This window comes from Oxyura jamaicensis, chromosome 2, assembly GCF_011077185.1.
Source record: "Oxyura jamaicensis isolate SHBP4307 breed ruddy duck chromosome 2, BPBGC_Ojam_1.0, whole genome shotgun sequence".
NCBI lineage: Eukaryota > Metazoa > Chordata > Aves > Anseriformes > Anatidae > Oxyura > Oxyura jamaicensis.
The window spans coordinates 129,535,353-129,562,945 of record NC_048894.1 but is presented as its reverse complement, the minus strand read 5'-3'; the positions used below and the strand labels follow the sequence as shown (position 1 = coordinate 129,562,945).

The 27,593-nt window shown below is 41.3% G+C and overlaps 2 protein-coding genes across 2 annotated transcripts in view; one reads left to right on the top strand and one right to left on the bottom strand.

Annotated features, from left to right (window-relative positions):
- Positions 1-2,211: 2,211 nt before the first annotated feature.
- On the bottom strand, positions 2,212-19,714 carry CHMP4C (charged multivesicular body protein 4C). The gene is made up of 5 exons (XM_035318704.1): positions 19,415-19,714; positions 11,283-11,460; positions 10,262-10,376; positions 7,488-7,596; positions 2,212-5,274 (listed from the first exon to the last, which is right to left on the bottom strand). Exons 1-5 carry the CDS (start codon positions 19,608-19,610, stop codon positions 5,210-5,212), a joined length of 663 nt encoding a protein of 220 aa, XP_035174595.1. The 5' UTR covers positions 19,611-19,714; the 3' UTR covers positions 2,212-5,209.
- A 90-nt stretch (positions 19,715-19,804) lies between these two features.
- ZFAND1 (zinc finger AN1-type containing 1) overlaps positions 19,805-27,593 on the top strand; it is an 11,230-nt gene continuing 3,441 nt past the window's right edge. The window contains exons 1-6 of the mRNA XM_035319182.1: positions 19,805-19,880; positions 21,320-21,362; positions 22,091-22,130; positions 22,475-22,602; positions 22,690-22,781; positions 23,576-23,700. Coding sequence (XP_035175073.1) covers positions 19,826-19,880; positions 21,320-21,362; positions 22,091-22,130; positions 22,475-22,602; positions 22,690-22,781; positions 23,576-23,700 — 483 coding nt within the window. The 5' untranslated portion in view covers positions 19,805-19,825. The remainder of the gene's footprint in view (positions 19,881-21,319; positions 21,363-22,090; positions 22,131-22,474; positions 22,603-22,689; positions 22,782-23,575; positions 23,701-27,593) is intronic.

The window sequence follows — 27,593 nt, the reverse complement described above, 5'->3', positions numbered from 1 at the left end:
AGCCGCCTGCTGAGTGAAACTGCAACACCAAGACACTCCAACAGCCTTTTGTTGCAGATGAAGGGCTTGTTCTCTCAAACTCTTGGGGATACAGCGTAAAAAGTACACTCGTAATGCACAGTGAAAGAATTAAAGCGCTATATGTATGATTTATTCTCCTTGTTGGTATTCTCCTATTACAGTTTCCTCTTTCCAGGCTATTATAATCCTTCAGGATGAGCATTGTGCAGTGCCCTACTTCAGCTACTCCTGTGTTACGTGAATTGGGATACATAAGGTGCTCCAGGGCATAGCAATGCTTCTTTAAGCCTAGAGAAGCTTTTTATGGAGAAGCCTGTAACTAGATTTCAAACTGCAGAATTCGTTCCTAGAGCTCAAAGAGCACAAGTCCAGCTGGGGGGCGGCGGCGGGGGGGGGGCGGGGAGCAGGAGGCTGTGTCTCCTTTTCAAGCATCGCTTTCTAGCAGGCCTTTTTCCTTCCGCGACGAGCAGTAAGAAAACCTGACACCGGGCCTTGTGTGATCCTCGCAGCCTTTGAGCTGCGGCGCCGCCTCGCTCAACGCCGAGCCCAGAGCTCCGCCTGGAGGCCGCTGAGGCGCAGCTCGGCGCTGCCATGGGCGGCACAGGGGCAGGCCCGGCCGACTGCGGCTCCTTCCGCGGCTGTGCCCTTTGGTGTGCTGAGTCCAACCCAAGCATACACGTTATGTCTGGGTATACACTGAATATGATGTATATATCTTTGTATAGATATATATGAAGTGTACGTTTTATTTTTTTGCAAGCTGATGTCATACTAGTGAGAGGCATCAAGATCTGTCACCTGTGTGGGAACAGACCTCTAGCTCAGAAGGATTACACCTCTGCTGCTTTTCTTATATTTACTTCTCGCAAAGCACAGCTCCTCAGTTTAAACATGTTAAAATCCACTAAAATGTAGGAGAGGCCGGTGGCTGCTCTTTGAGAAGTCCAGCTGTGGGGGCACCAGCGCAGCCCGGCTGCCTCAAAGTGGGCCAGGACAGCACCATCGGGTCAGACAGCACAGCAGGGGGAAGGATGCGGTGAGAGGGTGTTTGCCCCAGACCGATCTTGGTAAAGCAAAGACAGCCATCAACTGCATTAAACGGCAGCTAAGGGATTACCAGGAGACTTCTGGTAAAAACTAGTTTATCTGTTGCACTGCCAACAGTGGTCCCAAGTGTATCATGAATTGCCAGTTACTTCCGTGCTGATAAGAAGCTAGTAAATCACCCAGATCCCAGTTTGATTTAAATGACATGAAGTAGGCTGGTTTTGCTTGCAGTATACACTAGACTGCACAGTGCTGCATTGGCAGCCTTTGCAAGTTTCTGCAACAGGGAGAGATGTGAGAAAATATGACAGCTATGTGAGATTAACTTGTGATGTTTGGCATTACCTAAAATGACCAAGCTTGTCCCTGCTCCTTAGTAATCTATCCCCTATACATGCCTATGTCCTCCCCCCATGGCTATACACACATGGGGCATGTGTATGTAGGGAGCAGTTCCTTGGTGTTACATGATGAAGCCTTATGCTTTACAAACTGACATGATCCACTGCCCAAGCAATGGAAATATTTCCAGACCAGATAATGAGCAATGGTCTTAAGTGCTGCACCAACACTTTGTATGTATTTGTGTACGTGTGTACATGAACTGGGATACTATACACACACTTACTTTAAAGGAGATTCTCATATTCACAAAAACAAATAAATAAATAAATAAAAAATAAAAATAAAATTTACTTAAATTCATCATTTCCTGTAGTACTTTTTCTTTTTACAAAGACTCAACCATTTTACCTTTTAACTGAGATCTAGAAAATGAGAAATACACAATTCTGAAATGATGAAAAGATCTTTTGCAAAAGAAAAAAAGTAGAATTTTTGGACACGTTGAAATAAAAGAATCTCTTGTAACACAAATGCTGTGTGCAAATGAATGAAGCTCAAACACTGTTGCATACAATCAGATTTCTATCATCTCCCCCCCCCCCCTTTTTTTTTCTAAATTAAAGCCAGATTACCTTTGAAGAATTACTGAATTCTAAGCTGGTGTTGAAAGACTAATACATCAAAAAGTGTTTCCAACAATCTTTGTACTCGCAAAAGAGAGTACTGCAGCCTAATGATGGTGTAAGAAGAGCATGTAAAGTTTTTCGTAACAGAAAAATAATACAGGTAGCACAAGTATGACAAAAATGTTTATTTACAGGATATGTATATATTAATTTTTAATTCTTTAATTAATATTTCCCCTTTGTAAAGCTATCCAGGTTTAAAATGCCTAAGCCTGTTAAGAGAAGAAAACATTCTCAAAATAAATAAGAATCAGGAAATAAAGTCAGCTACAGTACACCATCTGCTTCCACAGTCCTCTTGTAAAATATGTTTGAGTTACTAGTTAATTGCATTTACAGTAACACATTGACACTATTCACTCTAGTCTGCTTATGTGCTAAACAAATACCATCTTGGCATGAAGAGAGACATATGTTCAAAAAAAGAAAGAAGCATTTGTCACAGCTTCATCTGAATTTACACAGGAAAGAGCCACCTCCTCAGCTGAATTAAATCCCTAGAACTCCTTTGCTTTTGAAGAAAATCAGTCATCTACTGTCTCCCAAACAAATATGACAAGAAGCACTCAAATTCTGGGGATCTATACTGTATTTTGATTTGCGTACATGACTATAGTATTTCTGAGACTAGCTTCACCATGAAGGTTAGACCAGACACGTCCTAGCCCGTGAACTGGTATGTGACTGTCCTCCAGAACCGTCAGCCACTACACACCAGCTTTTAGAGAAGCTCACCCAAATGATCATGTTTTTTATTCCTCATCCTCCACAAACTTTAAGTGCCTGGTCCAAAGTCAATAAGCAGAAGCTCCCCAGGATCAACATGTGGCCAAAACACTGCCAGAGGTTAGTAGTCTGACACTAGTTTGCAAAGGAGAAGGCCTTCCCTAGATTTTCTTCTCCCCTGCAGGGTTTTCACACGGAAAGTTCTTGCATAAAAACCTGCAGGTACACATTTTCCAGAGCAGACTGAAAAATCACTTTAAACTGGAAGCCTAGACACCTATTTTGGTTAGGCCATAGAACCCTTTAAATATGCTAAGCATTGGAAAACTACTAATGTGACCAAGAACAGATGCTATAATACAGCTTTCCCGAGCTAAGCACAGGACTGTGTTGGCATGGCCTCACATGTAGAAATACCAGATGTGCCTAGAAGTACACTGCCAGTCAGCCTTGCAGACTTACCAAATTAGTGTATGCTATTACTTTCTATACCTAATTCAGAATTGTATACACTGCTTCAACCTTGAAAACGGGATTTCAGACAACAGCACTAGGGAATTGATTCTAGATAACTCTGAATATTTATTATTTTATTAAATATGCCCATCAAGGAAGTTTTCAGCTGGCATCTTATCCTGAATTTTCATAAGCATTAAAACTGAATGACATTTTGTTAGTGTTGGTTTCCTACCGAGAATTCAAAATACATTTTCAAATTTAAGGAAGTGCTTTAATTTTTGTTTTAAACAAAAATGGAATACTTCCAGTTTTTACTTGACTCTCAACAGAAAGGCATAATTTTCCTGGTACCTCCAAACTCCGTAGTAGAATTGCAAACTTTTTTTTTTTTTCCTCCACAGGCAATTTGTCTAAAGTGACAAGGATTAGTTCTCCTTTCAAATAGATGTAAACAAAAAGCAATTCCACTACAAAGAATGAAGTCCTGAAAGTTTTACAATGTGTTACTAAATTTTGTGTTTCATTCACAGAACTCAACTCGACAGGTTGAGCACACCACAGTGCCATGTCCAGAAACACACGTTAGCTTATGCTTAACCTAAAATACGATAGGCTAGAGTCTGTTGTAGGCTATGAACACCCAGCAATTCACAGGCTAAAGCCCCACAGATCAGTCTTCTGATGCTGTAGATCTACAGAAACTAAGTCTCCCATCACTCCCCAAGTGGTTCAATCATATATATATAAATTAATTTGAAAATAAGAAATTCAGATCAACGTGACTCGGCTTCCCACATTCCTTGGAACTCCAGTGTTTTACTACATCCTTGTGATTTATAGCAAGCTACTAGCATAGAGCTTAAGTCTTACTTAATAAAATTTCTTAGTACAAAGCAGCGTATTTAATTTTTGTTTTATATGTGAAGAGTGATTTCTCCCTACATATAATAGTTCAGAAATCAGTGGCATTTGTTCCTTAAGCTAAAAAGCCATCAGTTGGACAATAATACACCAACTTTACAAATAATTTAGAATCAGCTTTTAAACTGAGTTAAAAAGGCATTTCAAAGGCAACACATTAATAGTTTCCATCCAGAAACTGAATGCTCAGAAATGAATATTGTTTTTAAATTGCAGAATTAAAAATTGTGTTATTAATTCCTTTGAGAATGAGTATTTTCATACAAAGTAAAGACTCACCCCAGAAAGTCATGGTGGAAGACAGAAAGGCTAGATCTCTTCTGGCTTTTTGACAGGATTAGTGGAAATCAATTTGGTTTGTCAGGGATCTATAAAGTCTTAGTCATTGTCATAGTAAAGCTGTTATTTAACCAAGTTGGAAATAGTTTGAAACATGATTCAAGTAGACCATATATATGTTCAGGGGATAGTCTTGCCAAAGTTAAAACAATAACAAAAAATTAATAAATTATTCCACTTCAGAAGATCTACAAAAGAGTCTCCTCTTAATATCTAGGTCGCCACAAGGTGCTCTAGGCAGATTGGATAAATCCCCATGCTCAAATGAATAGCCGTTAGCTCTTGGGTGCAAAGGACATGAATAAAGCTGTTTTGTACCCTCTAGGATAGGGCTTTGATCAAGTATTTAACTTTTTCATTTCAACAATGCATCCAGTTGTGTGCACAAACGAGGCATAGGTCTCACAAAACCACAAGATGTAAAATAACAAAACCTGATACTGACAAAAAAAAATAAAAATAAAAAAATGGAGGTTTTGGCAGCTATTATTTTTTGTTTGTTTTTAAACTAATTTTGAAACATGGAAGTCACACTTTTAGCAAGAAGATTGGCCATTAAAAAAAGTCCATATGAAACACAACCACGCTAATTTTTTTAACTATTACATCATTACAGCTCTTTGCATCTTTACTGTAATGTTCCATGCCATAAAAGCACCATGCTCTTATGAAGCCCAGGCAGCTAGATGTTTCATGTCATCTTCATCCTCTGCTCTCTTCCTGGTCGATGCTGCACAGAAAGAGATTAACAATAATCATCAGCTAATAGCAGCAGAAACAGAAACATTTTATTTGTTAACCTTAGGACTTGTATAGTGCTCAGTTTGAAGATCTCAAGTCAGTTTATGGAGTAGCAAGCTAAATGTACGTAACACAGTGATGATGCTGCGATGAGCATGTCCCACCGTTAGCTCACATATAACCCTGATGTTAACGATGTAGGTTTATATCTGATCTACCTCCTACTGAAAGACTCCCACAGAAAACTTATTTAACCTCTAGAATGTCTCACAGAGAGTGAGCACGCACCACAACATTGACGGTTCTCTCACACCCAGTTGAGCAGGCATATATGACCTGCCCCTTGCGAGCTGTGCATCCTGCTACCTTTCCAAATAGTATTGAAGGGTTCTGCATGTGCAGGTGCAGTCTCAAAAAGGAATCAACACATTTTAATGAACATTATCATTTATTAAAAGGGAAAAAAAATCCTGAGCTTACATTGCTTGGGTAGTATCTGTGGCTACTCAGATAACTGCTGTGGTCACATCAGCAGCAATTCCCAGCTCTGTTCTAGGTCCCACACAAGCTTTCTCACTTTTATTTTTTTAAATCCAGATCTCCTATCCCATATCTTCTTGAACTAACGTTACTTGAACTAAAACCTCATATAAACAGTCTTCATTCAGCAACCTACAAACTGCATGCCCTAGTGCCCAGGTTCAGCCTTCGGCTCTCCCCAGCTTTGTGCTGTGTGCGTCAGGATTTGCACTACTGGGTGGCACCACCCTTGTGTGTACGTTTTACAGCAGCCAGTTGGCTCCTGCCTGTGGCAGCCCTACTGCTGGGAGCCACTACTCCAGGGAGACTGAGCACCTACCTCCTTCTGGGGGCTAACGCTGGGAGAAGGACATGGTAGACCCTGGGTCCAGTCCCTACTCTGCACGTGCTACTGGCTTACTGTGCAGCTGGGGAAGGTCACTGTGACTTGCTCCCCCTCAGTTTTCCCCATCTCTAAAATCAGGAGGTTAACATGCATGTCCAATTAGAAGCATTATAGAACCATTAACTGTTCATATTTTGTCATTTCTGTGTTCTGTAAGCATACAGTTACAGAAAAGATTAGCCAGTTTTACAAGACCTTAAACTGCATAAACATAGCTAACTAATTTTGCCTGAAGCAGCCATATAGAGAGATGGGGTAGCAAATCTGAGATAGTGAGAAGCACATGGAGATGGACTGGGTTTAATAAAAATGTCAGCTGGCACAGCTGGATCTGGAAAAGAATGCACGAACAAGCCGTAAGTGCCCAGACTGCAATTGCACTGAGCTTTCCTAAATCCACTTTTTATTAGCTGTTCTACAGTTTACATAAGTAGATGAGGCCACAGTCCCAGTTTGAGCATTTTAAACTGCTTCTCAGGGATTTAAGTGTTGACTGCCAGAACACGCATAAGAGTCTTCAGGATCCAGGCAACCTGTTCTGCAGCAGAACGCACCACACAGCTCATGCTGCGTGTGCTCTCCTTGCCACCAAATATTTATACTCTTTTTACAAGCATCCGTATACAGCAAGTCTTTCAGATGATAAAGAGCAATGGGGACACAGTAAAAGACAGAGTTAAAAGTTGACTGTCTCTGGCTTAATTCAAAACAAACATGGCAGAACTACAGAAAATCAAGACTACTGCTTAATGCCAGGAATGTCTGTTCTATAGAAAGAAAGCAAAGGAATGACAGACAATATTTCTTTAAATTTGTACTTCCTGCTACCTCATTCATCCCTACTTAAAATACTAGTGGCAAGGACCAAACCACTACTCTATAAAGCTGAAACTTCGTCATGCAAACATTTTAAATCTAGGTCAGGCTCTAATTAAAAAAGACTGAGGATTTAAATTGCCAGAAGACAAAAAATATCTTCCCATTCCCTGGTGACCTATCTGATCCACATCACAGTGAACTTTCATTCACATGAAAGTTCAAGTCCCCTGAATTTGCTTCCCCTAATCTACAGAAAATTTGGTCCTAAATATTTTCATACAGCAAACTGGGATTCCACTTTGCTTTTTCTAATAAACACATGCAAAAATTAGGATAAGAAATCTATAATGCTTTAAAAATTAAAAGAGCTAAATACATATCTATGATTCTTTCTTCCTCTCCTCCTACTCACAGCAGTTTAATAAAGAGAAACTTGAAATGGAAAGCAAGCAGTTTACCAGGGCGAGAAGGTAGCGAGGTGGATGGAACACTTGGCAGTCTGACATCTGCCATTCTCTTGTTCATTTCTTCTTGCTCCAGTTCTTCTAATTCTGCCATCAACTCATCCTAAATTCAATGAAAATGTTAATAAATTCATTGTTCTGACAGCAATTTGAGTCAAGAGCACTTGTAACCACTATAAAGCAAAGCATTACTGAAATAACAGTTTATGCTTGAAAACAAAGTCAGAAGTCAGTCATATCAGAAGTCAGCATAACTTTCACCAACTGCGGGGAAAAACAGTAAAACTTAACTGAAAGTTTAAACAAGGACAATGAAAGTTAGAAACAGGACAAGGAATAAATTTAGAAAGAAAAATGCCAGTGTGGTTAATATTTATGTCAAAAACAAACGGGAAAAAGTCCAACTGCCTTCATCATTTTTTTTTTTTTACAAATCTAGAGTCTGTACATTTTAAGCAGATTCTAATTATAGTGTGTGACTTCTTCCATTTTAAAAACCATACAACTTCCACAGACAGACTGTCATTAAATGTTGTGCTTCAGCTCCATCACACTAAATCCTGTATTACATCTAATTTCAAAGCAGCACTGATCTCATGAGTCCTGTTACTCACTCTTGAAGCACGTAACACTCTTGGGCTTTTAGCTGCAGAAGCTTACTTGGACAGATGTAGAGAAACAGACCTTTGCCACATTGATAAAATGGTTCAGAAAGAACCACTGTTGGGAAAATGTGGCTGGGCAAGAGAGTTGCTGGAACAAAGTGAGATCTAGGCTTCAAAATGTGCTTTGCCTACCCATTTATACCTTGCTTATCACCAATGTAGACATTAAAATGTTGATTATGTAGCCAGCACAGGCCTACCTAAGTTTTTCTTTTATATTATACAAGGGCAAAAAAAGCTACAGTTCACAAGTCTGACCTAGTTCACAATGCAAGCCCTAGAATATAATCTAAAAATTTCAGCATTTGTAAAGCCAATGGAAACAAGTATTCCTGAAGACCTCTAGATGACCATCTAACCCTTTCCAACACCAAATTAAGCCTCAGCAGCTGAATGCATCAAATATCAAGAGGTAGTATCAGCCATGACAGGCTCTTATTAAATAAAAAATAAAATAAAATAAAAATAAAAAAGAAGGAGAGAGAGAGAGATGGAAGAGCGGAATAAACAGTGGCCACGGTCTTTAACATAGCAATGCAATGGCTAGAACATCAGTTCTCAAAGCAGGAGACTCAAGTTTTAAGTTCTCCTCCTCCTCAGGCATGGATCTAAGTTGTGTTTCCCATAACTCAGGAACTGCTGTACAACTATGCTGTGGAGTATTGTAGTAGCTACAATAAATAATCCCCTTCCTCCTCTTGAACTTAGGCCAAAACGGAAGCAGAGGGCAGACACCATGTAGAGAGGATCAAAACTTTCAGGGTCTAGACTTCACCCACTGGAATGTGTGTGTTTCACATCTGATTATCAGAAAACAGGTCTCCAGGCAAGGATTCACCCCCCTCCCCTGAGAACATCCTACTCAGGTAAGGCAGAGCTTTTTTTTTTTTTTTTTGCATTCTTCTTTTCAATCTGCACCATTATTACTGAGTCTAGACTCAGTAAGTTAAGCACGGATGAAAAGAAAGTGACACTCTTCAGGATGGCAATATGTTTTTTCAGTTGTCTCAAGACCAGTTTATAGCAGATAAATCCCATTCCTTATGTCAGTATTGATTAAATGTTTCTTGAAAAGTTGATTTTCATTCAAAGTACAAAAATAGGAAAGCAGACAATAGGGAGAAAAACACAAAGAATCGCTACTATTTTCAAAAACTTCAAAGGATAACTTGTGAATGAAAAGGCAAAATATTAATCAGGCAAAAATATATAGCATATGTATTTTTCTCTGTTGTCCATTTGGGTATGTAAGAATAAATTAATTGGGAAGGGTGGGAACTGTTTGATTCTTTAAGGTATTATGCGTATGATTCCTAGCGCTTGGTCATTTTAACACATAGTTAAAACACAAAACCAAACTGTTTGTGATACTGGGTTTGATCCTCAGCTCTGCATCCTACAGGCTGTAGGTTGTACAGTCTCACATACTCATATACAGCCTTTTTGCATATACTCAGCCCTTGAACACTATGTCCTCCTTAGATACACAGCAATATTGGATGAAAGCTACTGCAACAAGTTTCTAGAAGGTCTTAGATACCTTTTTTTGAAAGATTTTCAGAAGAAAAGTGCTTGAGGACAGAATCCTTGTAGCTTCTAACAGAAATTACTTCTACCTCATTAATCTATTTCTGAAGAAAATTTGGAAAATAATGAAAGGACTGGCGTCTCCAAGCACAAAATAAAAACCCTTAAATTTGGTCCTTATATTCAAAATTGTGAATGGTAGCTAGTTCATGGTGTAGTGAAAGGAATATGCACAGGAATATGTCTATTTTGAGTACAACAAATTATATATTTCAGTGTCCCTTTGGAGAAGTACAAATTACATGCTTTAGTGACCTCTGTCCATGGTAAAACTGAAAATACTACAATTGAGAATACTAACTACAGGAATACAGCTAAACCCCTCGTTTTCACTTTATACATTTAATTCTTTTTTAAAAAATATATAAATAAATATAAAATGTCCTTGATATGGTAAGCTAAAACAATGATTTCTCAAAAGATGAGGATGTAAAATTGTAATCTCTGGAACAAGACACTGCACCACAAAATAACTATTTTATAGTCAAAACTCCCAGTCTTTAGTAAAGTACTAACCTCATCAAACTCATCACCAAATCCAGCACGGTTTGAGATAGCTTCTGAAATTTCCTGAGCAACATTTTGCTGGTCAGTGATATCTTGCATCAAATCATCAATTTTGTTCAAGTCCCTGGCAAAATAACAAAGTTTTTAAAGGTACATAAATCAAATTCTACAGAAGAGACTCAGAAACAGCTGAACAGACCCTATTTTATTTTATGCCCATGGATGTTTAAACAATAGAACTCACATGGAATAATTTCCCTTGCCTAAACCTTAATATTTCCTGGCAAGCTTCTGTATGTTTTAGCCATTCCAATTTCTTCCACTTTGGGATTATAACAAAAGTCATAACGCAGCAGCCTGTGCCTCTCCCCACCTCTGTGCTTCTCATACATCCATCAGCCAACAGTCACATTCTCTAGGCAGACCATGTCTCCTTCCCGAGGTCAGCATCTTTGTTAGATGGATCTTTTCTGATGTTAAGCATTCATTAGAGCTCGGGGGAGCTTAACAGGACCCCATTTAAATGCTTCCCCTTATTGTTAACTACAGTATTGTCTCAATTCCTGTTTACTTCTGCCAGAAGAACCTTTCTGATTTAACTCTGTTTATTCAGGCAAGAAAATGCCCCATGAAACAATATGGGACATAGAAAAATAACACACTCATACAAAAAAATTACCCTCCCTTTTATTCAAATCCAGTTAGTACTTTGAATCACAGTCTAGCTTATGGACTTTGAAGAAGTGCACATAGTTTCCTCAACTAAGTTTTCTTCTGGAAAAATCGAGGGCAGAAGCCAAGACAGATTTAATAAGAACTAGTACCAGCTGGATCTCCTAAGGTAGTTGGACTTCTTTCTAGACTTAAAAGGTATTTTTCTGCCAATTACAACATTACAGCACCAATAGCTTTCCTGACATTAAATGCCTGAACCAAAATGAAGTCAAAACTGGCTGACTTGGTACATAGCAATGAAATAGTTTAAAAGCTATCGCCAAGCTAATCTTGAAAGCTAGTAGAAAGGACTTACATATTTTCATGTACTTTTTTCATAGCTTGTGCAGCGTAACCCATATTCCTGAGCACTTCTGTGTTTGTGTGTGAATTTTCCAGTGCCTCTCTCTGGAACTCGATGGTTGAGAGCGTCCCATCAATTTGATTCAATTGTTTCTCATATCTCTTTTTCCTCTTCAGTGCTTGTAAGGCAGCTGTAATGCAGAGGAGCACAGTACACTGTGTATTTTCTTAGCAAAATGCAAGTACAAGTAGTTCATTAACAATACATCCTGGAGAAGTTATAATTCTCACCCTCCTACCTTACTAGTAGAAAGGCAAACTTTCACCACACCAGACCACCAACATGCAGTGTGCATGAACAGGGAACCTTGTTTAGATTAACTCCTTTTAGAACCACAGGGAAGAGCAGCTTCTTCCTCCACTACAGATGTTGAATTCCATCCTGTGCACATGGGCAGAACAGGGAAGATGGAAAGGAAAAGAAAAACATCAAAGAGAAATCAGAAAGGAGGATGTGAGAGAGAATCAAAGGAAGAGGTTGCAAAACCTGAGTAAAAACTAAGGAAGACAGAGCAAGAAGATCTGTCATGATGAACATATCTCCATGAATGCTGCTTTCTAAGTTTTGTTGCAGCAGCAGAGAGTGTCAAGTATAATGGAAAGCCCAAATGGCCTAACCTTGCAGGTGGGTTAGATCAGAGGAATGACTCCTCTGGCTTTCAGTTGTATTTTCCATAACAGTCACTGAGGAGCATGATCTTTAATCCCTAGAACGTGAAAATATACATAGAAGATACATAGCCTTTGTAAAGGGCCACAATAAAATCTAGCAACTCTTCATTACCTCTGTAAATCAGCGAGATTACTGTTTTGTATTTGATAAGTTATAAGCAGAATACTTTGCCCAGAGTAAATCATTACCAGCATAAATGCATGTGACAAGCAGAAGGAGAAAGGCTTTCACTCATTCTCTGTGCGTGGAACATGCAATCTTGCCACAAGTATTTCCTGACCTCTGTTCTTTCCTGTTCTTTCCAAACTGTACATGTGCCAGCCAAAAAAAAAAAAAAAAAAGAGAGAGAGACTGAGTTAACCCATTGTTTTTTTCAATGCTAATCAATACCTGGATCTTTTTTCCTATCTCTTGCTTTATTTTTTTTAATCATGTTCAGAATCAGCAAGCAACTGCGGACCCCCATACTTGAAAAACAGATAGCAGCAATTACTGTTGGTGTCCTGTTTAAATGACTACCCAAATTCAGTAACACTGAATCTAGACAATAGGGTTTCCTAATGAAGCTAGGATCCCTTCCAAGAGGGGACACTGACTTACAGTGCATAGCTACATACTAAAATATTGACTGCTTTTCTGACAAGTGTTTGAATCAGTGTGGTCACAGTTGCTGCTCATTAGTCACACAAGGACAGGTATTTGCAGAGACTTTGAAATACAGAATGTATTTAGCACCTGTAGTGACAGCAAACCGCAATCACAATAGATGAAACACAGTATTCAAATTGAACGTTCTCCCAGCTGTTGGGGCATGCTCTCAAGATTTGCAATCCCAAATACAGTCTGGTCAACGAGTGGATTGACAGCAGCCCTGAGGAGAAGGACCTGGGGGTGTTGGTTGATGAAAAACTGAACATATGCCAGCATCCAGCTGAGGAAGTCAACTGTATTCTGGACTGCATCAAAAGCAGCATGGCCAGCAGGTTGAGGGAGGGGATTCTTCCCCTCTATTCTGCTCTCGTGAGACAATACCTGGAGTGCTGTGTTCTGCTGTTAGGGCCCCCAGCACAAGAAGGACATGGACCTGTTAGAGTGAGTCCAGAGGAGGACCATAAAGATGCTCAAAGGGCTGGAGCACCTCTCCTATGAAGATAGGCTGAGGGAGTTGGGGTTGTGCAGCCTGGAGAAGAGAAGGCCCCAGGCAGACCTTACAGCGGCCTTCCAGTACCTAAAGGCCTACAGGAAAGCTTGGGAGGGACTCTGTGTCAGGGGGTGTAGGGATAGGGCAAGGGGGAATGGCTTTAAACTGAAAGAGGGTAGGCTTAGATTAGATATAAGGAGGAAATTCTTCACTCAGAGGGTGGTGAGGCACTGGCACAGGATGCCCAGAAGCTATGGATGCTCCAGCCCTGGAGGTGTTCAAGGCCAGGCTGGATGGGGCTTTGAGCAACCTGGTCTGGTGGGAGGTGTCCCTGCCCATGGCAGGGGGGTTGGAGGTAGGTGGTCTTTAAGGTCCCCTCCAACCCAAACCATTCTATGATTCTGTGGTCATTTATACTTTGACATTATGCCTTAACGCCAGAAAAAGTCATGCAAATGGCAAATGTAAGAATTCTAATTGTTGTGGCAATTCCAAAGTATATCAGTTTGACTTAATCCCAAATAGTCTTTCTACCTGCTTATTTTCCCTCCTTATTTATGATTATTATTGGTACTGTTATGACACCAGACACTTCCTTCCTCAGCTTCAATTCAATCAAAATTTGATCCTGTCTTAGATTAGGCCAGAGATTCCGGGTAAGTTTAATGTTCTGAATCTGCATAAGCCTGGCTGTACCAGAGAGGACTCCAACACCCTGTGGACAGAGGAACTCTGAGTGGTGCAGAAAGGCTTCGACTGAAACAGCTACCATGGGAAAATATTTCCAATCAGTCTTTTTCAGGAATGGGACTCTGCGATGGTGCTGTTCTTATTGACTGCTCGAAGAGAAAATGGACTTCCTCAGTTATATGCACAGCAGTTGTTTTCAAAATCCTGAAGGTTCCTGTATAAATATTTAATTAAACCACACCCGAGTTAAGAAACCTCAGAAGAAGGTCAACTGTGAGACTTCCCCTACTCATAAAAACAGCTTTTCCTAATTACTGTTCTGCAACATCATTATACTTAGTTCTCTGTAGTTTTACCAGTTACTTATAGAAGAAAGCACTTGATAGCAAGTCAATTCATACTCCTCTCTTATCAGCCAAGGTATAACATATTCCTACACCACCCTATATGATTTTTTCATTTATATTAAATGAATCCCTTTCCTTGGATGGTCTATTGCAATTGTAGCTCACATAGGTGAGAAAGGGGAACTTCCTTCTTACTTGCATTCTGCTTTTTTTTGTTGTACAGAACCAAAGTAAATTTCATTATAATAAGTGCTTTTCTACTGTACATACTCATTTTAAGATGTGTACCAATTCTCAGAAGAACAAAATCTAAACGCTACAGAAAAACTATCACATAACCAAACTGAAATAACATTAAAAAAAAAAAAAAAAAAAAAGAGAGAAGAAACTGAGGAGAGAACATCAACTTACTTCACTGAAGGTCTAAGAATGGCACTGAAAGAAGGTATGCCCATTTCCAAGATTTCAGAAAAGGAAGACAGCCCAGGTTGGAAGAGTCTAAGCAGGGGCAGAGTCTGAGGAAGCAAGAGTAACACCAATTTAACCAAGAAGAGGTGGAGGTCTTCCCCAGGAAAACAAGTAATCTCAGACATTCTCTTTGATGGGCTCTAAAGAAGCAGATTCAACTCCCGCATTTCATAATGGAGCAGTCAGCAATTGCTTGAGCTTTAGCACTTTACATGTGCTCTATTTCCAACTCCAGCAAGTAGGATAGAGCTCGTAGATTAGGTGGCACTGTTTTTAAACTGAATTTTTATTTTATTTTCAAGTTAAGTGGCTGGAACAACAATAGACTATTAGGTCAGTTTAACCACATATATTAAAGAACTACTGTTTTTAAATTACAAACACATTTCCAGAGTCACCCCTATACTTATGCTTTAGTAACAAAGGAGAAATGACCAATCCTGGCCATTTCTGGTAATAGTACTTCTGACCACACTGAATATATCCAGGTTTCTAAAACAAAGAACAAAAATAGTGACAGAAAGAGTTGGGCACCTTCATCACAGTCTCATGACAGATCAGAATAAAATGAGAAAGCACAGTGATAATTAACACCTTTACCTGTCAAGCCCACCACCGATATCCATCAGCACAGGAATTGCTCATCTCATATTGTGAAGTAGAAATAAGAATGTTATCCAATAGACCTTAAAATTCCCAGGGAAAAACTGGTTATGTCCTCAGAAGACATAATATCACTGTGAAAATACTGGATCTTATCCTTGGATACAGTTCACAAAACCTCTGCTTCGGTCCTGTAAGGAACTGATGGATTACAGAATCTGATCTCACGCTAGCAAAAACCAGAAGAAATGCTGCTGAGGCCACAAAAATCATACCACCTTAAGCAAGTTCATTATCAGCATTCGTAATCCTTAAAAACTTGTGGGGGAAGGCATGTACAGTTAAAACTGAGGCAGTAATTCATTAATAATGATGCTCTTGACTCATCATAACCATTCCAGTTGGCTGCAAGACACTTTAAATGTGATCAAGAAGAGCAGAGAATGATGGCTGTAACTCACAGAACAAAGACTGTAACTCACAGAACAAAGACATGCTTAAAGGCTTCCCTCTATCTCCCTGCCTTCAGTCCCTACCTGTCACACACCCCGCTGCAAGGATGACAGCGCTGTGTCAACACGCAACTACTGCATCGCTCTTTAGTTTCAGTAATGTTCTGGATACAACTAGCTCATTGTAAAGGAATGCTACACGGCTATACCAGCCCTGCCCAAATGTACCACACAGCATACTTACAGCACCTAGTTGCAAAAACCTACTGTTATCCCAACTTTTTGCATAGGTTTTGTCCTCAGTGATATTATGTGGCTCCCCATGGTTAAGCTTTATTCCTACTCTGGATAGAAAAAAAAAGAAAGAAAAAAAGAGAGTGAGCGAGCTATGGCTTCTTTTAACTTACTTCTAATTTCTATTCATTTAGCCTTTTTTTTTTTTTTTCAGGATCTGTGAAAGATGCCAGGCTGAGACAACACGCACATTTACGTTGTTTTCACAAGCACAGATGCACTTCAGGAAACCCATTTCCTTTATTTCCTTTTAAATGGAGTTCTCACACAGCAGACTAGAAATCAAAGGCTTAGTGTCTGTGTATGGGGTGTGAGATGGGACAGGGGAAGGCAGATTCAAAAGCATAGGGATTATTGTAGGAGAGAGTAAGAAATAAAAATAAGACAGCTTTTGAAGAACAGAGGATAAACACCTCCCAGGACTCCCCTGTAGTAATATTTTCTTGTACTTTGTGCTTACCCATAAACTCAGCATTGCTGATAAACTTGCTTTAAACAAATAAGCAAAGAGCCAGTATGGTTGTTGTTCAGTCAGCACGTGGAGGCAGTACCCTTCCACATGCCAAGTGAATGACCACCATTAAGGTGGGAAGTTTTGGATGAAAATGCTTCTCTATATGGTGATCTGCATTGTAATGGCGATTGTCCTAACCCACGGCCATTAAGAAACCTGCTATTGTCATTACTAACCTGGATATGGTGTTCTGGAGAAGCACAAAGAAAACACAAGAGCACTAGCCCCAGTTTCTTGCTTCAAGCCTCATCACTTCTGCAAGGGGAATTCCAACACAAATCACTCTTCAAAAAACCCTGAGGTACTCTAGGTTCAGTAAAATACTCATAGGGAATACTGGAAATGTATCATCCCCAAAGCATAGCTAACTTCAAATTAGACACAGGAACTACAGAGATGCACACTCCACAGAGGAGGAGCCAAAAATATTTAAGTGATGTTTCATGTGTACTTGCATAGCTAATATATTACAGCTTTAAGTCAAGTCTTCTGATGTCACATGAACCCATCCAAGAATCATTTGAGCTCATGAAAAATTGTTAGTCCTTGAAGATAATTTCACTTGTGTCAGTGTAACTGACTCACACTCATGCGCCTAAAAATCAAATGAGATCATACTAATTTGGTGCATTTTCTATACCTGGATACATCCTGCTTCTGTTCCAGACACTCCCATTTTAGGTTCCACAAGCTTCTCCACAGATGCAATTGTGGAAAGAACATATCAAAGATTAACAACCAGGTCGTTTTGAAATATTCGTTTTAACAAAGCAGTGTAAATTAAAACTATTATTCTCCCATTTGCATGTATGTTTACATAATGCTACTTAAGGCTAGTACAGCTTTCTTCTGAACTACGGTATGGTAAAGCTGCTAATACATTAATCAACAGTGATTAAATTAGCACAAATGTTGTATCAAATGTGGGGTATCCTTGGGGAATTAAGCTCACTCACTAGCCTGCCAAATTCAAACATTTCGGCACGGCAAGGTGAGTTTCTCTTGTTTCTCATGATTGTAGTTTCATCATTCAGTTTTGGCGTTAGAGACAATTTTTTAATTAAAAAATTCCCACTCTGTACTTAACCGTAGGTCATGCACAAATGACAAGAAAGGGAAAAAAATGAGTTATTTTTAACCACAATCAGCCCAACAATCCAGTTTGTAGCACAGCTATGCATACTGAGCATAGCAATGGACACAAACACCTGGGAGAAAAACGTCACATGCCAAATGCTGCATGCTTGTAGCACAAGGTGATAGGCTAACACCTGGAACCAGCACAGGCCAGCCAGGTTAAAGGGGAATCCTAAAGCAGATCCATCTTCTCCCAGTAATGGGTCCTCATTGCTGCCTCTGCACCATCCTATCTGTCACAGGTGTCCAAGCACTTTTGCAGCTGTGGAGCCAGAGAAACTTAACCTACCCTGGGTAAAAATAAAGTAGCTGAAAAAACAAGACATTTCAATACTGCATCCCAGCTTTCTAGAACACACCCTTCAGGGAGCTCTGTCAACAGAAGGAAGGGAGTAGCATGCGGCAGGACTGAGGCAGGAAACATTGCTTCTTCCTGCAGCAACGCCAGCCTGAAGGGCAGACTTGGCATCAAGTTCTACAGTAGCATGTCTGGACCTAGGCAGGAGTTGCTACAGACACCATAAGGAGCCTGATCTCTTGAGTCAGCCCCGCCACTCATGTAACTGCACGGTGACCCAGCTCCAGGAGCCATCCGGTCACTTAGCCCTGCAGTAGAGTCGCAGCTGCGTCACCTCCCTGTTCTAAATCGCTGGGCCAGCTCACAGGTGCCAGCGCCTGCACAAAGAGACACTTGAGTTGAAGCCAGAGGAGTCAGGAGTTTGGGGCCACGACAGCCCAAAACGTGACAACCTGACGGCTCAAGTGCTGCAGACTGGCGGGCTCGGTACTGAACTGGCTTTACTCCCTCGGACTTTTTGTGCCTTAAAGTCCCTACTGATGTTTTAAAGCCCTAAGTAAATGCTTTTTGCTAATGATTAGTAAGTGCTAAAGTATTACAAATACATTAAAGAGCCAACCGGAACACCTTAACGCGCAGCTCCTCACAAGCTCTAAACTACATGCTGTTAACTTTTTAAAAGTACCCAGCAACAGAAAAACACATAAAAGAGCTAGTTTCTTGTTCCATTGTGAACCTTGAATTCAAAACATTTTGCCTCTGTTTTGAAGCATTTACGGGACAATAAATCTCGGAGTAGACAAACAGGATTCCAGGTGACTTTAGGAAGTAATTATCCTGCTTCTCAAAAGCCTGTATGTCCCTACGACACTGCCTACCTGCAGTTCCAATCATTTGCTTCCCAGAGATGATAACATTGGCGTAAGCAAGATCTGAACTTTAGTATCCCTTAGCACCCTCTCCTCAGAAGCACAGGACCAGCAGCAACTACAAATATTCTGAACTTTTGTTTGTTTTTCAGTTTTAGCACGTGTAACTCGAGCCAAATCATTTACTCACTGCGTTCCTCAGTTGCCAGCAGTCCATTCTCCAGCTCTCCCAGTGGGGATAACGCGAATACCACCACCAACTCACACGACATCCTCGCATGCCTCAGTTTCTCGCTTATCCACGCCACCAGAGCTCAGCACCCAGGCTGTGCCCCCCTTCCCGTGCCGAACAGCACCTTGCAGCACCATTTATCCTGCTGGCCCCTGCGACGAGTGCGGTGCAAAGCACGGACACAAGCATCGCACAGCCATCCACAGACCTGAAGTTAGCTACGAGTAAAGGGTCCTGTCATCAGCCTGCCATAAGGAAGCCACAGTGCATCAAGCACTAAGGGATGCCCGTGACACCCACGATTTAAAGCCTCGCAAACCACCGAGGTCGCTCTGAAGGGCACAACCCTCTCCCGGGGCTCCCTCACCTCGCTTGTTCTTGGTGCCGTGCTGCCGGGCCGCCGCCAGCTCCCTCTCGATGCGCGTCTCCAGGTACTCCTGCTTCTTGCTCAGCATCTCCTCCGTCTCCCGCAGACGGGCCAAGGCCTCCTGCGGCGTGGGCGCCCCGCGGCCCTTATGGGCCGCAGAGCCGCCCCCCTTGAAGAACTTGGAGATCTTGCTCATCTCGGGGGACGATCGGGTCGGGCCGGGGCTCCCCGCTGCCGACAAGGCCCTTCCGGGGCTCCGCACCTGGCGGCGGGGCGGGGCGGGCTGGGGGCCGGCTTGGGGACGAGCAGGCGACGGGGCCGAGGCCGGTAACGGCACCGCCCCGGGGCGGGGACACCCGCTCCGTCTGCATGCCGTGCCCCGCCCGTCCCCGCCCCCCGTCCGTGAGGAAAATGGCGGAGCTGGAGCTGGGGCGGCACTGCGAGGCGGAGGGCTGCCGGCAGCTCGGTAAGGGCGGCTGGGGCGGCTCGGCTCGGCTCGGCTCGGCTCGGCACGGCCTCCCCCTGCTGGCACAGGGGGGAGAGGAGCAGCTGGGAGGGCCTCCGTGTGGGAGCTCCCTGTCGGGGCGTCCCTGCTGCTGGCTCGGGGCCTCGCTTCTCTTGGTTTTGGGGTTTTCGCACGGGTTTCACGGGTGTTTTCGTGCTGTGTCTTGGATCCTGGGGTTAATGCTTGTAGTGGGCAGGTATGCAGCCAAGGGATCGCTTTGCTGCTGGACAGCGGGTCTGAAAGGAGTTCTGTTAAGAGAAACGGTCAAAAAGACAAGAAAAGATGCTTAATGAAAAAAAAATCCGGCTTTAGTTGTTAGAGTAGATTTCCCAAAGCCAGGTCTTGTTGGTACAACATACAGAAGCTCTATATGGTGCATTGCCATTGCCTGCCATTTCAGTGACACACTGGTTGTTTAACCCTTGTTTTTGCTAATTGTTACTGCTCAATTTTTCCATTCTTCACCCTCACTGTCCTTCGTTGCTTTCAGGAGATGATGATAATGAAAATGTAACTGCTAAAATACATTTATTTTATTTTTTTTTACTGGGCAGCAAAAGTACTCCTATTGAAGGTTTTCTGAGGCAGGTCGTCAGTCTCATAGATGAAGTGACCGCAGTCTTCACGATCTGAGCTTTGTATTGATCTGAGCTGGTTTCATGCTGGTCCATCAAGTTCAAATCTGAAGGAAGGGAAACTGGAGTTTGGCCTAGAAGTGGGCATTTAGTGTCATAGTTGACAAGAGTGAGCTCAGCAGGGGAAAAAAAAAGGCAACATGGTTTTATCTGTAACAATTGATGCAGTAGATAGGGAATGTGTACAGACTTAATTTACGTGCAATTTAAATACACAAGAACAGTATGTATGGTGTGAAGGATAGAGAGGAAGGAGCATGAAAATCAGGACCATCAAGTGGAGGAGATGCTGGCTTTTAGAAGGGTTGGCGTCTTCTCCAGTTGGCAGTCCATATAATAAAAACGTAACTTGTCCAGTGCATCTGCATTCAGTAAACAGTATTCCGAGCGGTCTCAAGACAAATTCAGTTTTTAGTGTAAGTGGTAAATGTTTGTCTGATGGCTAGCTAAATGTGCTAGTTTCTAAATTTGATATTGGGAGGGAGGAAAGAAGCATTTCTTCAGGAATTTGAAGCAGAATTTCAGAATGTATATAATTTACCTCCTGGTGTATTTTTCAGTAATACTAACTAGCGGAGTTAGTATAGCTGTGTTACAAAAGCCTAGGTACTGTGTAGATGCAGTTGCTAAGTGTCTTTGTAGCAATAACTGCCCCATGCAAAAGTAAGTCATGTAAAGCAAAAGTTCATCATGTAAAAAATGAAAAACTATGAGCAAAACAACAATGATTTTGCCCAACTAATACAATACCTCTTTTTCTTTCAGATTTTCTCCCTTTTGTGTGTGATGGCTGTTCAGGTGTCTTTTGGTGAGTTTTCCTGTTAGAGTTTAGTGTGGCGGTTGTTTTAGTCCTAAATGTTGTGTGAAACGTACTGTAACTCAATGTAGATACATTCAGTTAAAAAATAATTTGTTTACTGGCTTTGCCACTTTGCTTCCAAGCAGTTGTTATGAAGGTATGAAATCAGAGGGAATATACAGAATACAGATAACTTATTATGGAAGTCATACGTATGGGAGCCTGGTTTGTACTGATTTGTGTTTGGTTGTTGTGCTTTTGTTGTTTCCATGTAGGAAGAAAACCTAAATTTCTTCCAATGTCTCAAATCAGAGCCTGCACTTTGATTTACACTTAAAATTAGCAGCCTTAAGTTGAGAGCAGATCTAAAATTTCTCTTTAAAACGTTAGAAGGCATTTCAGATCCTGTGGAAGGTGATCCAAAAACCATTAAAACAGACGAATTTTAGTTGCTTTGAGATGAATTCTTAAGCATGCTAATGACAGTATTCTTCTGAAATGCTTTGTTGTCATGGGGCAGAAATCCCAAGAGATAATTGCTATAATCAGTAATAGCATAACCAATCCATTCAAGTTGTGAAATCTATAGGTTAGAACAAATTCTAAGAAAATTCAATTGTGTTGCCATGATAAAACTTGTCAGATAGCTCTTAAGACACTTAAATATTTTCACATGAAGTTTTCTTCCATTGAAATGTTGATAATGGTGTGTGGTATTTTCTTCTTTTGTCACTAAGCCTTCAGCACAGGAGCCGGGAAGCTCATGGGTGTTCTGAGGTAATGTAATAATAAATGACTACCTTAAATTTCCATGCAGCTTAACTAGCTATTAAACATATATGTACAGTATATAAGCAGGAATTATTATGCTTAGAATGTGACAAGCTTAAGAAATGAATGTACTCATTTACTGTGTGACAGAATTTAATCAAGTTTGAGTAGGGGGATGGCTCTTTTTCTAACCGAGCTAAACTTAACCAGGGCAAGAAAAGTAGGAGAGAGTTACTGAACTACTTTTGCCCATAGAATGGAGAGCAAGCACAGTTCTTTTGGGAAGCTGTGGTGGTGATTTGTCTGTAATAGCTGTTTATTTAGACAGAATATTTTGTACTAATTCTTAGGTGAATATAAGAAACAATTCTGTGAAACCAGATCAGCACAGATCTTACCCGTGCTCATATAAGGACTGCAATGCAAAGGAGCTTTTACCAGTTCTGTGTCCCTACTGTGAAAAACATTTTTGCCTAAGGTGAGTGGTACAAAGTGTTTAAACATAAATACTTGTATTAATTTTTCCCTTATGCGTTAATGAACAAATTTTTACTGTTGTTTACAGACACCGGCATCAGTCAGACCATGAGTGTGAGAAACTGGACACACCAAAACCTCGAATGGCTGCCACCCAACAGCTAGTTAAACATATTATAGGCAAGTACAATGGATATATATCTTAAAGTTTTCTTCAGAAGCCTCAAGACCTCCTGTAAGGGTCTAGCTTTGACCAAAAGAAGAGAAAGGATGACAGTTCTTTGTTTCAACAGTCCTAAATTCCCATGTCAATGTGTAATTGTGTTCATTGAGACTGACACAAGACAGCAGTAGCAGATCTCTAGGAAGAGAGTCTTTGAAGATTAAGTGGGGCTTAGTTTCAGAATGATTGTCTTGTTCTTGTTCTACAAGTACTATAATTGTAGCTAGTCATTTATATTTGCATATTAATACGTATGCAAATAATGTAGTTGTATCAGGTGCACATGCTACTGTGCTGAGTGTATACATATGTAAACAAACTGGCAAAAAAATGTGACTCTGATCTAATGGTTTGCAGCTTTTAAGCAAGATCTGGGGCAGGAAAGAGAACAACTGGACACTAGGTATTAAGTGTAGAAAGGAGGGCCTGAACCTGTTGCTATTTGAATAACGTTAGCCACAGGTACAGAAGCATTGGAATTTGTATCTCTTCAGCTTTTGCAACATGTTTACCTGGTTCCCGTGCTCATCTGCTTTTCTGTGCTGAGTTCTGTTAGGACTGTAACCACATATAATAGATATGGTTATATATATAATCCAAATATTCTTGAATGGGAGTACCTAATATCATGGCCTCAGGAGGGCATGACAGGGGTTGCCACCTTAGAAATATAGTAAGGTTCAATAGACTTATTTGAAAATATGTTCAGGAGAAATGTAACTCATGCTAACTGGAATGATACTGTTTTCAGATTCTAAAAAAAATGAAGAAGCAAAAAGCAAAAAACGTAAAGGAGCAAAAAACAGTGAAACAGCAGCAAAAGTGGCATTAATGAAACTGAAAATGCACGCGTGTGGGGACAAGTCCTTGCCTCAGGTCAGTTATACTTGCTTTCTGTGATTGACTTCTCAAGGGAATGAGAAGCTTTCTAAATTTCTGGTTCTTCATCTAGTTGCCTCAGTTTGGCTTTGGATTTAATTCTCTAAGCCCATGGTCGCTTATACATAGATTTCAGCCTGGCATCCAAAATAAATCTCACTAGTCTCATGTCTTTTATAGGATATCTACGTAGAGTTCAGAGCATTCAGGACAAATTCCTTTATAGCAGAAACGTGTTGGTCTGCCACATGGCAAACACATTTCGTGAGATACTGCTTGTGATGGGTACTGAGAGGCTTCTGGCTCACGCAGGGTACAGTTTGCACAGCTCTGTACCAGTCAGATTGAACTGGTCTCATACTAAACTGAGCTCTGCATTCTGCAAAGCTTCATTCTTATTTCTGCTGCTCAGATTTAAGACACATTTATTATGTTTCTGGTTGAGGCATGAGGAGACTTGAGGTCAGTTGTACCAGCCTTTCTATTGGAAGAGGGTCTTGACAGTTGCTTTATGTATCTCATGCCTTTAACTTATTTGAATCTTGAAGTATTTCACAGATTCCTTAGTGTTTTTCACTACAGTGGCCAGTTGAATATGGTGTTTAAGTCTTTTTTGCAGATTACATTTGGTTTGGAAACGACTTAGTTCCTTCATTTCATCTAGAGTTTCACTTTAGATCTGTACTTAGGTATCCTCTTAAAATAACTATTTTAAATTACTTTAGACCTTGCTGTTGTGTTGGAGCACACCGAGTTTAGGCCTCTTATATTAAATTTATAATACTGAAAACATCCTACGTGATAACTTTATTGTTTGGTACATTTAATTGTCTTTACAACAACTACAGCTATTCAATTATTGAGACCTCTTATGAATTTCTCTTTTCTATACTTTGTCATGCTGAAAAATTAGATAATTCTACTTAGGCAGAAGACATAATACAAAGACCTGCTTGTACCACTCATCACAGATAGTGCCACTTAAATAAATGTACGCTGGAGGGAGAGTGATTCATTTCAAACATTGTGGAACATAATAAAAAATCGGCCCGTAGTATTTATAAGAAAATTTAAAAAGTTGCTTCCTAATTCCAAAGCCAGTAAGCTCTAACAAGTGTAGCAGAAATTACTATATGCTAATCTCTCTCATTAATTTTCTTATTTGGATGTTAATTCTTCAACCATGTGGAACAATGATGATTTTAACAAAGATAAATAAGCCTGTTTATCCTCCAGCACCTCTCTCTGTTTAAATTGCTTCCTAGACTCCTTCTGCCTATTATTTTTTACTGTCTTCTATTGCCCAGCTTGTTCCAGTTTAACTTTTTTTTTTTTTAATGTGAAGTTTCTGGATTGCCTCTTAGGCACATTAGCTCTCTCATCACTACGTAGTGAAGACTGATAAATGTTTCCTGGAGGTGCACCCAGGAGAAGGATGGAGGGCAATGTGCACAAGCTGCAATATGTGAAATTCCAGTTAGATACTAAGAAAAACATTTGCAGTGTGGGTGGTCAGACTTCTGAATAAGCTGCTCTGAAAATACGTGCAGTCTTTGGGATGTTCAAAACTTGACTGAATCTGTGTGGTGGTTTTACCGTGCTGGGCAGCTGAACACCACAACCACTCTCTCACTCCCCCTCCTTAGATGAGATGGGGAAGAAGGAAAGAACAACTCACGGGCTGAGATAAGGATGATTTAATTAAAGGAAAAAAATAATAAGGAAAGGTTATTGTTAATTAAACAATTTAATTAAAGGGGGAAAAGGGAGGGGGAAAGGGAAAATCAAAACAAAACAAGTAAAGGCTATGTGGAAGTGCAGAGGAAAGAAATTACTCTCCGCTTCCCACAAATGAGCGATGCTTGACCACGTCCTTGAAGCAGGGCCTCAACGCACATAACCGGTGTTTGGGAGGAGGACAGATGTTTTCTTCTTCCTTTTTCCACCTTTTATTGCTGAGTGACATCACATGGCATGGAATATCCCTTTGGTTGGTTTAGGCCAGCTGCCCTGGTGATGTTTCTTTCTCACTTTTTTGCCCATCCCCTAGGAGGGTCAGAGAGAGTCCTGATGCTGTGCCAGCACTGCTCAGCAGCAGACACAACACTGGTGTGGTACCACTGCTGTTCTAGCTACAAGTGCAGAGCACAGCACTGTGTGGGCTGCTGCAGGGAAAGTTCACATCCCAGCCAGACCCAGTACAGCCAGGAAGATGAATCGGGAGGTGAATGCGGCATTTGTGGAGAGTAGAAAATATTGCAAAGTCAAATTTCTCATGTCCAGTAATTCTTTAACATATATATGTCAGGAATTAGTGCACATCCAAGTCATTCACACAATTTTTTACCTTTTCAGTACAGGTGCACCAAAATCAATCTGGTTTCCATTTCCAATTCAGTTCCAGAGAACATCCAATTCCCCTTATGACTGGGAACCAAGACGCTTGCCTCATGTACAGGTGCTTGTTCTAACAGAATACCCTAGGAATAAATGAATGCCATCAGAGTTGGGAGTTTCCATAGGAAACCCTATTATAATGGCACCTAAGCTCATGGCAACTAAACTACGTGTATAGACAGGAGAATCTTCTGAGCAGACCTTCAGGTATCCAGTGGACTAGCTCCCACATTACACAGTTAGGCTGTAGAAAACATCCCTCTCTTTCTCTTATCTGTTAACAATGCACATCAAAGCACAAAAATATTCTTTCAATTCTTTCATTTCCATGGCATGGTCATTTGGAAATAGTCTCTTTTATTTATCTGTAACCTCTGTGGAGGATGTTATGAAGTTTAATTTGGAACTTCAAATCCATCTAGGACCTACAGCTGTATCCAAAGTAAAATCTCCATTGTGAGTGCAGAGGCAGAACACTAAAGTTTGTAAGCAGGAGGTGGCCAAGCTGACTAGGAAGAAGTTGGCCTAAAGTGAGCTGTGATGGCCAGCCGTGGCAAGGCTGGTGCGTGCGAGAAATGTGCAGCAAAGCAACGAGAGGCGCTGCATTTCCCAGGCAGAAAGCACGGTTCTCTTTGATTCCCAGCAGCAGGGCAGCCCCCCCAGCGGCTGCACGTTGGGTGTGGAGTGCATGTCAGGAAGGGGCATTTCCTCAAGCAGTTCCATCACAGCAGCTGAGGTTTTTGTGTTAAATGTTGTTCCTTCCTTGTACGCGTGTGGTCCCTTGGTGAAAGAGGGAGCACGCTGGTTTCCAGACCCGCGCCTGCAGAATCTGCTCTTAGATTAGGACACTGAATCTGCTTTGAAAGTCTCTTGATGCCAGCATCTGAAGAAGCGGAGGCTGGTGCGCTTGCTCCTTCTGCAAAAGGCAAAGCCCCCCGAGGTTTCCCCAAGAAGGGCAGGAAAAAGCAGCCAATGAGGTTGTGAATCAGAGCCTTTATTTGAGGAATGTTTGAAAAAGACGTGGGGTGGGGTGGGGTGGGGTGGGGTGGTGTGGAGGTGTGCCGAGCTCTCTTGGCCCATAGCCGCAGGACCAGTTGGTGTGCTTCTAGGACCATGGCCGGGTAGAGACAGGGTTCTTGTGTGCTTCCTGCTCCTCCGGTGCCTGTGGTTGTAGAAAGCTGCACCAGCCTTCAGGTCAGTGGCCGAGGAGGGACAGGACAGTGGCAGAGCTTGGTGTGCTCGGGGCTCTGTGATGGGGTGAGAAAGGAAAATGATCAGAAAGGGTAGCCCCAGACCATTGCCTGTGTCAGCCCCTGCATCCCTGAGTGAGGCTCTCCCAGCCTCATTCCAAGGCCGTCTATCTCACGTCTCCCTGACAGCCAGGAGATGCCCATCATAGCCCAAACATGTCATCTCCTGGCATGCTGTGAGACCGTGGTGGCCTGTGGGTTGGGGATTGCTTATCTGTCCTGTACAGCGTTGGCAGCTCTTCC